Below are 12,740 nucleotides of genomic sequence, written 5' to 3'. Positions count from 1 at the left end.
AGGCTCTGTCCTGTTATAGGATACCCTTACAGTTTTAGTCTATCTCCATCTGCTGGGCAGGAGGCTCAACCCATGGTCTGGACTGATCCAGGTACATACAGGGAACTGCTAAAATTGTGGGCTAAGAATTAAAAAAATTCTTTATTAGGGATTAAAATAATTATAATATTGCCAAGTACCAGCAGATGGTAAACCCAGCACAATATTCATCGAGTTATACCTGTCTACCAGGCCATCTTTAGTTCCATTTTAAATCTTAATAAGTTTCTGACTCTATTCTGGCCATTTCGTGTTCTTTTGCAATTCTACCGAAATCAAAAAATGTTAGGAATAGACTTTTACAGAAATGTGGGGCAAGGGGAAAAAGTTGATATTGAAATGATTTTTAATATGTTGCAAGAGGAGAAAGACAGGAAACATGCCACTGGTTCAATCTGGCAGTATAAAAACAAAAACACCACACTATGTACACCAACTAAATTCCACTGTGCATGATCTCCAGGCCATTCTTAAAGATTTGAAATATAAGATCCCAAGTAGAGAAGATTTCTGTAATTCTGTATAGTGGGCATTGTTTGCATGGGCTCTGATAGAGTGGTTGGGGAGAGGGATGCCAGCCCAGTGGGGAATGAAAGCTGACTGCACATACCTGGCAATTCTGGGATAGATAGGTCCTCTTCCTCAACATCTGTGTTCTCATCTGTGGAGCCACCATAAGGATCTTCTGCTGCTGTATTTGATACTGATCTTTGCTTCTTCTGATTGATGTCTACAATACTATGGGACGGCACCAATAATCAGCAACAACCTTAGGTGTTTACTGGTTACCAACCTGCACTGTTAAGCAAAATTGCTTACCTGTAATAGGTGTTATCCCAGGACAGCAGCATGTAGTCCTCACATATGGGTGACGTCACTGGATGGAGCTCTATCACGGAAAACTTTCTGTCAAAGTTTCTAGAAACATTTGACTGGCACACAGAGCCCATTGAGCATGCCTAGCATGCCATGATCCCTCGAGCCACAGGGGTCTCCCTTCAGTCTCGTGTGTAGCAAAAAGCGTTAGCAAAAATAAAATATTAAAACGTATCGGATCCAACTCCGCAGGGTGGCGGGTGGGTTTCGTGAGGACTACATCCTGCTGTCCTGGGATAACACCTATTACAGGTAAGCAATTTTGCTTTATCCCAGGACAAGCAGGATGATAGTCCTCATATATTGGTGATTAGCAAGCTACAGGCTTAGTCATTCTTGTATTGGACCAACAGCAAACCACTTGCACAACAGGCACAACTGGTGTACTGTTGGAAAAAATGAGGCAGTCTGAAATCACAGCAGGTTGGATGCGGAAGGAGTTGGGATTACGCTGGAAACAAGTTCTTTAAGACAGATTGTCCATAGGCTGAATCCTGTTGTCCTTCTTTGTCCAAACAGTAATGAGCTGCAAAGGTGTGAAGAGAATTCCATGTTGCAGCTTTACAAATGTCAGTCATTGGAACTGAACGATAGTGTGCTACTGAGGTTGACATTGCTCTTACCGAGTGCACCTTTACTCGTCCCTGGAGAGGAAAGCCTGCTTTTTCATACCAGAAATCTATACAATCTGCAAGCCAGTTAGAGAGTTTGTTTGCTCATTGCTTTACCCGGTTTGTTTTTATCAAAAGAAACAGAGTTGAGTGGATTTCCTATGGACTGCAGTGTGGTCTAGGTAATATGCAAGTGCATGTTTACAGTTCAAGGTGTGCAAAACCCTCTCACCTTGGTGAGAGTGAGGTCTTGGGAAGAATGTGGGCAGACTATGGACTGATTCAAGTGGAATTCCGTAACTACCTTGGGAAGGAATTTTGGGTGAGTACGGAGGACCACTCTGTCATGTAGGAACCTTGTATAAGGTGATTATGTGACAAGTGCTTGTAACTCACTAACCCTTTTAGCAGATGTAATAGCCACTAGGAAAAGAACCTTCCATGTAAGAAATTTAACATCGCAGGAATCCATGGGTTCAAAGGGAGAACACATGAGTCTTGTTAGTAATACATTAAGGTCCCATTCTATGACTGGTGGCCGTAACGGGGGTTTAAGATGAATTAAACCTCTCATAAACCTACTGACAAGGGGTTGCGCTGATATCGGTGCATCCCCTACTGTATTATGGTAAGCTGAGATAGCACTTAAATGTACCCTTACTGACGTAGTCTGGAGACCAGAGTCTGAAATGTGCCAGAGATAGTCTAATAAAGATGATGTGGGGCAGGAAAAGGGGTCAATACTTTTCTGTGCACACCACTTGGTGAATCTTTTCCACTTAGAACGATAGGTTTTTCGTGTGGAAGGTTTATGTGAAGCCCCAAGCACTTGAGACACATTAGTTGAAAGATTGAGTGGTTGCAGGATCAAGCTTTCAACACCAAGGCTGTTAGAGATAGGGATTGAAGGTTGGGATGGCGAAATTTGCCCTGATCCTGAGTTATAAGAGTGGGAGCTGAGCCCAGGCGAATTGGTTCTCTGATCGAGAGGTTGAGAAGTATGGGAAACCACACTTGTCGAGGCCAATATGGGGCTATGAGTATCATTGCCCCTTTGTCCTGTTGTAGCTTCACTAGAGTTTTGGATATCAGCAGTATTGGGGGATACACGTATAGAAGGCCTGAATTCCAGGGGCGAGCAAAGGCGTCCCTGGCGAACTGCTGGTATAGGGAGCAGAATCTGTTCACTTTGCGATTCAGTTCGGATGCAAAGAGGTCTATGGTTGGTTGGCCCCAGCACTGGAATATTCTGGTCGTTACCAAAGGATCCAGGGACCACTCGTGGAGATAGAACTGAAGTCTGAGGTGATCTGCAACTACGTTGTGTACGTCTGCTAGGTAAGTGGCCCGGAGAAACATGGAGAGTGTCAGGGCCCAATCCCAAATCTGTGCGGCTTCTTAGCAGAGGAGATACGAGCCTGTGCCTCCTTATTTGTTCAGATACCACATGGCTACCGTGTTGTCTGTCTGTGTAAGAACAATCTTGTGTGCAAGACAGTTCTTGAACGCATATAGGAGCATAATGTATAGCTCGAAGCTCCAGGAAATTGAACTGTTGCTTCGAGTTTTTTCAAAGTATGCTGAGTCTGGAGATTGTCTATGTGTGCTCCCCAACCTAAGGTGAATAAATCTGTAGTTAAAGTTACTTGCGGAACTGGTTGTTGGAAGGGTAGGCCTGTGCACAGTTTGTTCGTGTTCGCCCACCAGAGGAGAGATGAACATAATTGGTGGGTTATTTGAATTGGAGACGACAGTGGTTGAATGGCTTGTATCCACTGTGATCTTAATGTCCATTGGGTTATTCTCATGGCTAATCTGCCAGAAGTCTAAGACGTAAGATGGGAGAATTAGAATGTATAGCAGTGAATGATGACATAGACTTAACTGGCATCTCAGAGACATGGTGGAAGGAGGACAACCAATGGGACAGTGCTATACCGGGGTACAAATTATATCGCAATGACAGATAGGAGCACTGGGAGGCGGTGTGGCGCTTTATGTCTGGGATGGCATAGAGTCCAACAGGATAACATCCTGCATGAGACTAAATGTACAATTGAATCTTTATGGGTAGAAATCCCTTGTGTATCAGGGAAGACTATAATGATAGGAGTATACTACCATCCACCTGGTCAAGATGGTGAGATGGACAGTGAAATGCTAAGAGAAATTAGGGAAGCTAACCAAATTGGTAGTGCGGTAATAATGGGAGATTTAAATTACCCCAATATTGACTGGGTAAATGTATTGAGATATAAAGTTCCTGGATGGAATAAATGACATTTTACGGAGCAATTGGTTCAGGAACAGACAAGAGAGAGAGCAATTATAGATCTAATTCTCAGTGGAGGCACAGGATTTGGTAAGAGAGGTAACGGTGGTGGGGGCCGCTTGGCATAGTGATCATAATATTATCAAATTTGAATTAATAGACTGGAAGGGGGACAGTATGCAAATCCATGGCTCTCATGCTAAACTTTCAAAAGGGAAACTTTGATGAGAAAAATAGTTAGAAAAAAACAAAGGAGCAGCTACAAAGGTAAAAAGTGTGCAAGAGGCATGGTCATTGTTAAAAAATCCCATCCTAGAAGCACAGTCCAGATGTATTCCACACATTAAAAAAGGTGGAAAGAAGGCAAATAGATTACCGGCATGGTTAAAAGGGAGGTGAAAGAAGCTATTTTAGCCAAAAGATCTTCATTCAAAAATTGGAAGAAGGATCCAACAGAAGAAAATAGGATAATGCATAAGCGTTGGCAAGTTAAATATAGACATTGATAAGACAGGCTAAGAGAATTTGAAAAGAAGTTGGCCGTAGAGGCAAAAACTCACAATAAAAACTTTTTAAAATATATCCAAAGTAGAAAGCCCGTGAGGGAGTCAGTTGAGTGTTAGATGATCGAGGGTTAAAGGGGCACTTAGAAAAGAAGGCCATCGCGGAAAGATTAAATGATTTCTTTGCTTTGGTGTTTACTGAAGAGGATGTTGGGAAGGCACCCATACTGGAGAAGGTTTTCATGGGTAATGATTCAGATGGACTGAACCAAATCACAGTGAACCTAGAAGATGTGGGTAGGCCTGATTGACAAACTGAAGAGTAGTAAATCACCTGGACCAGATGGTATACAAGGGTTCTGAAGGAACTCAAAAATGAAATTTCAGAGCTATTAATAAAAATTTGTAACATATCATTAAAATCATCCATTGTACCTGAAGACTGGAGGATAGCTAATGTAACCCCAATATTTAAAAAGGGCTTCCAGGGGCGATACGGGAAACTACAGACTTAGGTGCCAGGAAAAATAGTGGAAAGTGTTCTCAACATCAAAATCACAGAACATATAGAAAGACATGGTTTAATGGAACAAAGTCAGCATAGCTTTACCCAAGGCAAGTCTTGACTCACAAATCTGCTTCACTTTTTTGAAGGAGTTAATAAACATGTGGATAAAGGTGAGCCGATAGATGTAGTGTACTTGGATTTTCAGAAGGCGTTTTGACAAAGTTCCTCATGAGAGGCTTCTAGGAAAAGTAAAAAGTCATGGGATAGGTGGCGATGTCCTTTCGTGGATTACAAACTGGCTAAGAGACAGGAAACAGAGAGTAGGATTAAATGGACAATTTTCTCAAGTGGAAGGGTGTGGGCAGTGGAGTGCCTCAGGGACCTGTATTGGGACCCTTACTTTTCAATATATTTATAAAATGATCTGGAAAGAAATATGAAAGAGTGAGTAATCAAATTGCAGATGATAGCAAAATTGTTACGAGTAGTTAAATCACAAGCAGATTGTGATAAATTGCAGGAAGACCTTGTGAGACTGGAAAATTGGGCATCCAATGGCAGATGAAATTTATGTGGATAAGTGCAAGGTGATGCATATAGGGAAAAATAACCCATGCTATAGTTACACAATGTTAGGTTCCATATTAGGTGCTACCACCCAAGAAAGAGATCTAGGCATCATAGTGGATAACACATTGAAATAATTGGTTCAGTGTGCTGCAGCAGTCAAAAAAGCAAACAGAATGTTGGGAATTATTAGAAAGGGAATGGTGAATAAAACAGAAAATGTCATAATGCCTCTATCATTCCATGGTGAGACCGCACCTTGAATACTGTGTACAATTCTGGTCGCCGCATCTCAAAAAAGGATATAATTGCGATGGAGAAGGTACAGAGAAGGGTGATCAAAATGATAAGGGGAATGGAACAGCTCCCCTGTGAGGAAAGACTAAAGAGGTTAGGAACTTTTCAGCTTGGAGAAGAAACGGCGAGGGGGGATATGATAGAGGAAATCATGAGAGGTCCTAAATCGGGTAGATGGAAATCGGTTATTTACTCTTTCAGATAATAGAAGGACTAGGGGGCACTTCATGAAGTTAGCATGTGGCAACATTAAAACTAATTGGAGGAAGTTTCTTTTTCACTCAACGCACATTAAACTCTGGAATTTGTTGCCAGAGGATGTGGTTAGTCCAGTTAGTATAGCTGTGTTTTTAAAAAAAGGATTGGATAAGTTTTTGGAGGAGAAGTCTATTACTGCCTCTATTAATTAAGCTGACTTAGAAAATAGCCACTGCTATTACTAGCAACGGTAACATGGAATAGACTTATGGCCTGATTGGCCACTGTTGGAAACAGGATGCTGGGCTTGATGGACCTTGGTCTGACCCAGTATGGCATGTTCTTATGGACTGTGGAGGCCATGTGTCCGAGCAGAGTGAGAAACTGATGGGATAACACACTTTCCTTTGAATGCAGAGATTTCGCTAATGTGGAGAGTTTCTCTGCGCGGTCCTCTGGGAGGAAGGCTCTTGATATTGTGGTGTTCAACTCTGCTCCGATGAACTGCAGTAGGCGAGATGGTATGAGGTGGGATTTTTGGTAATTGATTAGAAACCCTAACGAGTGGAGCAGATTGACTGTGAGCTGAGAGAGTTAGAGCTCCTTGTTTTGACTGGCTTTGATGAGCCGTCGTCCGGTAAGGAAAGACTTGTATACTTTCTTTGTGTAAATGGGCCGCTGCCACCGCTAGGCACTTTGTGAATATTCAGGGTGCTGAGGCCAGACCGAATGGCAGAAACCCGGTATTGGTAATGCTGGTGCCCCACCAGGAAGCGCAGAAATGGTGCGATGAGAGGGAATATTGGAATGTGAGCGTAAGCGTCTTGCAGATCCAGAAAACAAGAGCCAATCTCCAGCTTGAAAGAAAGGGGAAGCATGGTGCCTAAGGAGACCATTCTGAATTTTTCTTTTCGTAGAAATTTGTTGAGATTTCGGAGGTCTAAGATGGGACGTAGGCCTCCTGTTTTCTTTGGAATGAGGAAATAACGGGAGTAGAATCCTCTGCCCTGCTGAGGTCAGGAAACTGGTTCCACGGCCCTGGCTCTCACTAGGGTGGGATAATTCTGTTTGCAGGAGAGTGATATGATCCTTGTGCATCCAAAGGGACTTCGGTGGAGAGTCATTTGGTACTGTGAGAAAATCCAGTTGGTAACCTTGGTGTTATAATGGATAGTACTCATTGATCTGTGTGTGATGTCTGACCATTTGATTTGAAAGAAAGAGACCCGACCTCCCACTGGTAGATCTAGGATCGGGTTTGGTGGAGTGGCTGTTGTCCTCTGGCAGGTTTCAAAATCCTGATGCTGGGGCCTGTCTGAGGTGGAGGCTGAGGCCTAGAGCTCTTGGTTGCCTAGGTTGACTTCTCTGTGCTGGTTTGGATGCCCTACCACCTGGGTACTGGTGGATAATACCTTCATGGCCTGTAATAGGGTTTCCTGGTGTCCTCTCTCACTGTGTTCTACGTGCAGAAGAGGGCATTTCTGTTGGAACAGCGGAGAGTGGCACAGAGTTTTTAGAATGTTCTTTTAGCTTGCGCCACTGCATCTGAACCTTTCCCCCAAAAGGTTGTCACCAGCACAAGGCAGACCTGCCAACTTTTCCTGACCTCAGGCCTGAGGTCAGAGGCCTTCAGCCAGGCCCACCTATGGGCCCTAATTCCCATTGCAGCCATCCTGGACAACGTTTCAAAAACTATCATATGCTGCACGGACTTCATACTTGTCTGCTTCTAGACCTTTGTGTATAATGTTATTCACTGAGTCTTGATATTGTTGGGGTAAGGACTTCGACAGTCATTGCATCTGCTTCCATAGATTGCGTTGATACTGAGTCATATATAATTGATGAGACACAATCTTGGAGACAAGCATTGACCTTGGAAAACCTTCCTGCCAAGAGTATCTAAGAACTTTTGTTTCTTGCCAGAGGTGTAGACTAGTGTTGACTTCTTTTGGGCGGATTCTACCACCACAGATTGGTGTGGGAGTTGGTGCTTTTGGTAACCTGGTATATGTTGTATTAGATAGGTGGCATCCATCCACTTGTTCACTGGTGGGATTGAACAGGGGTGCTCCCACAGCCTATGTTGTAGGTCAACCAGAACTTTATGGACTGGTATTGCTAAAACTTCTTTAGGAGGATCAACAAATTGCAAAACCTCCAGGGTCTTTTGCCTCGTGTCCTCTTCTGCCACTAGTTGGAAAGGAATGGTATCAGTCATCTCCTTTACAAATTTGAAAAGGAGAGGTTCTCTGGTGGTGACTTCCTTCTTTCTTCAGGTGGGGATGGCTCAGACAGTATATCTTCCGATGAAGAATCAGTGTCTCCCTCATCCCAGGTGTCTGATGAAGGACGTCGTGGAGGAGTAGGGTGAGGTATGAACAAAGGCATTAATGGCTTCTGCAGTGGCATAGTTGGAGGAAAAATGGCATTGATGGAGACACCGGAGTTCTTGGCTGAGAAATTCCAGATGGTCCTGGTACGGGTTCGGGCATCGGAGAAGGCCTGGAGGCGTCGTCTTCACCAACGGGAATCTGTATTTTCGGTGCTGTTGGCAAGGGTTGCATCGGGAGAGCACTGATGAGGGCATCGAACTTCGAGAGTATTGGTGCATAGACTGAAAGGTCCAGTGCCGGCATTGGTGCGGGCATCGGTAGTGGTACCGGTATCAGCAGTGGCATCGGCATGGGCATCGGTGGCTGAGATGGTGTCGGTGCAGGCATCGGCCCCGATGCTTGATGGTGTCGGAGAGCGTCTTTGACTGCCTGGCGGATAAATCCGTCCAGTTCCTCCCATATAGCTGGTGAGGTCAGAGCAGCTATAGGGGGTGGCAGAGAAGGCGGAACTGGCTCTTCCACAGGTCCCTGTGGTGGCTCGATACCCGGCACCGTTACCGGTGGGGATTGCCTTGGAGTGAGAGGCATAGAGGGCATCGATGGCCCTTCCACTCGAGACCTTTTCGGTGATGGTTCTATTGGCATCGATAGAGTTCTCGGAATCGATCCGACATCAGGTGTTGACGTCCGATGGTGATGCTTCTCACGATATTTGGTGCCTTTTTTCTCAAGCCCTGATGTAGATTTTACAGATGACCGGGATGGAGTCTGTGACTGGAGCCATCAGGGGCATCATTTACGGACGACTAACTTTTTGGCCGCTCCAGCCGGAGACGACTGAGTCGATGTAGACGTCTATGGCATTAGTTGAATATGGAAAGAGATGTTCCATCTCCTCTTGACGGGCTCGCCTGCCTTTGGCCGTCATCTCGGCGCATTGTGGACAGGTGGAATGGAAACGTTATGAGATTCGCCCAAGCACAGCACACACTCGAAATGCGGGTCGGTGATGGACATAGTGTGAGGGCAGTTCGGGCATTTTTTAAAACCCATTGCCATTACGAAGGCCGGACAGCCGTCGACAACCTTCTGACAGAAAAATCTGTTTAACCGGAATCGACCAGGAAAAAACAAGTACTCACCGGCCGGTGGAGACATGGAGACCCCTATGAAGGGGATGAATTGATAAATTTTTAACTTTTTGTCTCAGTATATTGTGTGAGAAAACTCATGCAGGGCTCCTTCATCGTGATGCTAACTGCAGTGTGGAAAAACGAAGACTGAAAGGAGATCCCTGTGGCTCGAGGGATCATGGCATGCTGGGCATGCTCAGTGGGCTCAGTGTGCCAGTCAAAAGTTTCTAGAAACTTTGACAAAGTTTTCCGTGATAGGGCTCTGTCCAGTGACGTCACCCATATGTGAGGACTATCATCCTGCTTGTCCTGGGATAATACCAGCTCCCCCAGTTAGGTTTTTCACCCGATCTCTCAACCCTCCTCTCATATCTGTCCCAAGCATGGCCAAGTTCTGCTCACAGTTAAAAGAATAAAATCCCCAGTAATCCCTGTTGCAGCATCTCATCTCTTAATTTCATTTATTAAAATTTTATATCTCACCTGTAAAACATGTTATCCAGGCAGATGTACAATAAAAATATACATAATCCAAAAATCACAACTCTCAATACACAAAATAAAACAAAGCAATGATAAAACCTGCAATAAACAAATCAACAAACCATAATGGTCGGCAGAGTCTTATCAAGTCGAAACATAAAAACTATGCCTTACGATCTCACTTGAACTAAGGTCTACCTGAATAAAGAATGACTGCGAAAACACTGCTAAAGGAAAATTAGTTCTTACCTGTTAATTTTCATTCCTGTAGTACCATGGATCAGTCCAGACCGTGGTTTGAGCCTCCTGTCCAGCAGATGGAGACAGACCAAAACTGAAAGGGTATCCTATAATCAGGACAAAGCCTACCCTGCAGCCCTTCAGTATAACCATTGTCAAAGCAGAAAAACAAGATCAAGATCAAGCAAGTAACTATAAAAACTCAATGGAGTAACTCTATAATCTTGTAAGGAACTCTGTAGAAAGAAACGCTCTTGCAATTACTTGGTCATCAAAACCAATGCTTCTGGTGTTCAGAAGAGAAGAATACAGTACTGGCATCCTAATCCCTGTACCAAAAAGCTTCGAGTGGACGATGTGAAAGAGCAACAGGGAGGGGGCGTCTGGACTGATCTGTGGTACTAGAGGAACGAAAATTAACAGGTAAGAACTAATTTTCCTTTCCCTGTATGTACCCGGATTAATCCAGACCATGGGATGTACCAAAGCTTCCCTAAACTGGGTAGGACAGAGTCAGTTCCGCTCGAAGCACTTGCTGACCAAAAGAACCAAAATCCGGTGCTTGCACATCCAGGCGGTAGTTTCGAGCAAAAGTATGCAGGGACGTCCACGTAGCGGCCCTGCAGATTTCTTGCGGAGAAACCGATTGGCTCTCTGCCCAGGAAGAAGCTTGAGAACGCAAGGAGTGAGCCTTTAGGCCCTCAGGAACTGCCCGACCTTGGCAAAGATAGGCCGAGGAAATTGCCTCCTTCAACCACCGAACAATAGTAGTCTTAGAAGTCGGTTTGCCCTGATTTGGACCACTCCAGAGGACAAAAAGATGGTCCGAGACCCGAAAGTCATTGGTAACCTGGAGATACCGGAGTAGAACACGTTTGACATCAAGCCTGCAAAGATCGCCCCCAGTGGTACCCGCAATGTCCTCTTGAGAGAACGCTGGAAGCTCCACCGACTGGTTGACATGGAAAGCGGAAACAACCTTCGGCAAGAAAGGCACCATTTTGAGTGAGACTCCTGAATCGGAAAAACGCAGAAAAGGTTCCCGACAGGACATCGCCTGGATCTCTGAGACCTGCCAAGCGGAAGAGATAGAAACGAGAAAAACCGCCTTGAGCATGAGATCCTTTACCGTAGCCCGACGGAAAGGGTTCGAACGGAGCAGCACAGAGAACCCGAAGGACGAGATTAAGACTCCACGACGGACAAGTGGAACGAGCAGGCAGTCGCAGGTGCTCGACACCCTTCAAGAACCAAACCACTCCAGGTGGCCCGCTAAGGGATGACCCTCGACCCTTCCGAGGAGAGAGCCGAGAGCGGAGACTTGCACGCGCAAGGAACTGAGGAAGAGACCCTTGGAGAGACCCTTCTGGAGGAAGGAAAGTACCAACGAAACTGGAGCGGAGCGTGCCGTGACCCCCAATTCCGCACAAATGGTCTCAAAGACTTTCCAAACGCGCACATAAGCTAGAGAAGTCGATTGCTTACGAGTCCGTAGTAAAGTGGAGATAACATCCTCCTTATAGCCCTTACGTCTCAGGCGTCTCCGTTCAAAAGCCAGGCCGCTAGACAAAAGCGATCGGCCTGGTCGAAAAATACTGGTCCCTGCCAAAGCAGACGAGGAAGATGGCCGAGCCGGAGAGGTCCTTCCGTCGCCAGGTTGACGAGATCCGCGAACCACGGTCTGCGAGGCCATTCGGGTGCTACCAGAAACACTGGCCCTTAGTGGAGTTCTATTCTTCGGAGAACTTTTCCCACCAGAGGCCACGGAGGGAACACGTAGAGAAGGACATCTGCGGGCCAGGGGACAGACAGAGTATCCACTCCCTCTGAGCTGTGTTTCCTCCAGCGGCTGAAGAACCTGTTGGCCTTGGCATTGCGCAATGTCGCCATGAGGTCCAAGTGAGGGGGACCCCACATGTCGACGATCAGATCCATGGCTTCTTCCGAGAGTTCCCACTCTCCCGGATCGAGAGACTGGTGACTGAGGAAATCGGTCTGTACATTCTCCTTGCTCGCTATATGGGAGGCCGCCAGGCAATCCAGATGCTGCTCCGCCCAGGCAAAACGGCTGGCTTCTAGAACCACCAGGCGACTGCTAGTGCCCCCCTGATGGTTGATATAAGCAACGGTGGTGGAGTTGTCGGAAAGAACCCTCACCGCCTTGCCACAGATCAGGGGCAGAAACTCCTGTAGAGCCAGATGCACCGCCCGGGCCTCCAGCCGATTGATGTGCCAACGAGACTGAATCGGAGACCAGATCCCCTGCGTGGTCTGGGACTGGCATATTGCGCTCCAGCCGGAGAGACTGACATCCGTGGATACTACCATCCACTGTGGAGTCTGAAGAGGCATTCCCCGGAGAAGATGAGGAAGCGAAAGCCACCACTGCAAGGCGGTGATGGTAGAGGCCGAAAGCGGGAGAACCATGTGAAACTGTTCCGACACCGGCTGCCAATGGGATAGCAAAGCTCTCTGTAACGGTCGCATATGCGTAAGTGCCCAGGGGAAGAGGTCGATGGTGGAGCCCATCGAGCCCAGGACCTGGAGTTAGTCCCACGCCGCCGGAAGAGGGAGCGATAGAAGGTTTCGCACCTGGTCGATACGTTTGAGAGCCCGAGTGCGAGGTAGGGACACCTTGCCGATCCAAGTATCGAAGCGGGCCCCCAGAAATTCCAAC

At 46.1% G+C, this 12,740-nt stretch overlaps 1 protein-coding gene across 6 annotated transcripts in view; it reads right to left on the bottom strand.

Moving 5' to 3' along the window:
- Nucleotides 1–12,740, bottom strand: part of XRCC1 (X-ray repair cross complementing 1) — a 339,102-nt gene that overhangs the window by 65,112 nt on the left and 261,250 nt on the right. For 4 of the 6 annotated variants that reach the window (XM_029576094.1, XM_029576096.1, XM_029576095.1 and 1 more), the window contains exon 14: nucleotides 650–777. The exons of the other annotated variants lie outside the window; for them this stretch is intronic. In XM_029576094.1, coding sequence (XP_029431954.1) covers nucleotides 650–777 — 128 coding nt within the window. The remainder of the gene's footprint in view (nucleotides 1–649; nucleotides 778–12,740) is intronic. 6 annotated transcript variants of the gene reach the window in all.

The sequence above is a fragment of the Rhinatrema bivittatum genome, chromosome 14 (assembly GCF_901001135.1).
Source record: "Rhinatrema bivittatum chromosome 14, aRhiBiv1.1, whole genome shotgun sequence".
Taxonomy (NCBI): domain Eukaryota; kingdom Metazoa; phylum Chordata; class Amphibia; order Gymnophiona; family Rhinatrematidae; genus Rhinatrema; species Rhinatrema bivittatum.
The sequence above is the reverse complement of the archived record's forward strand: the minus strand, read 5'-3'. Positions and strand labels throughout refer to the sequence as shown.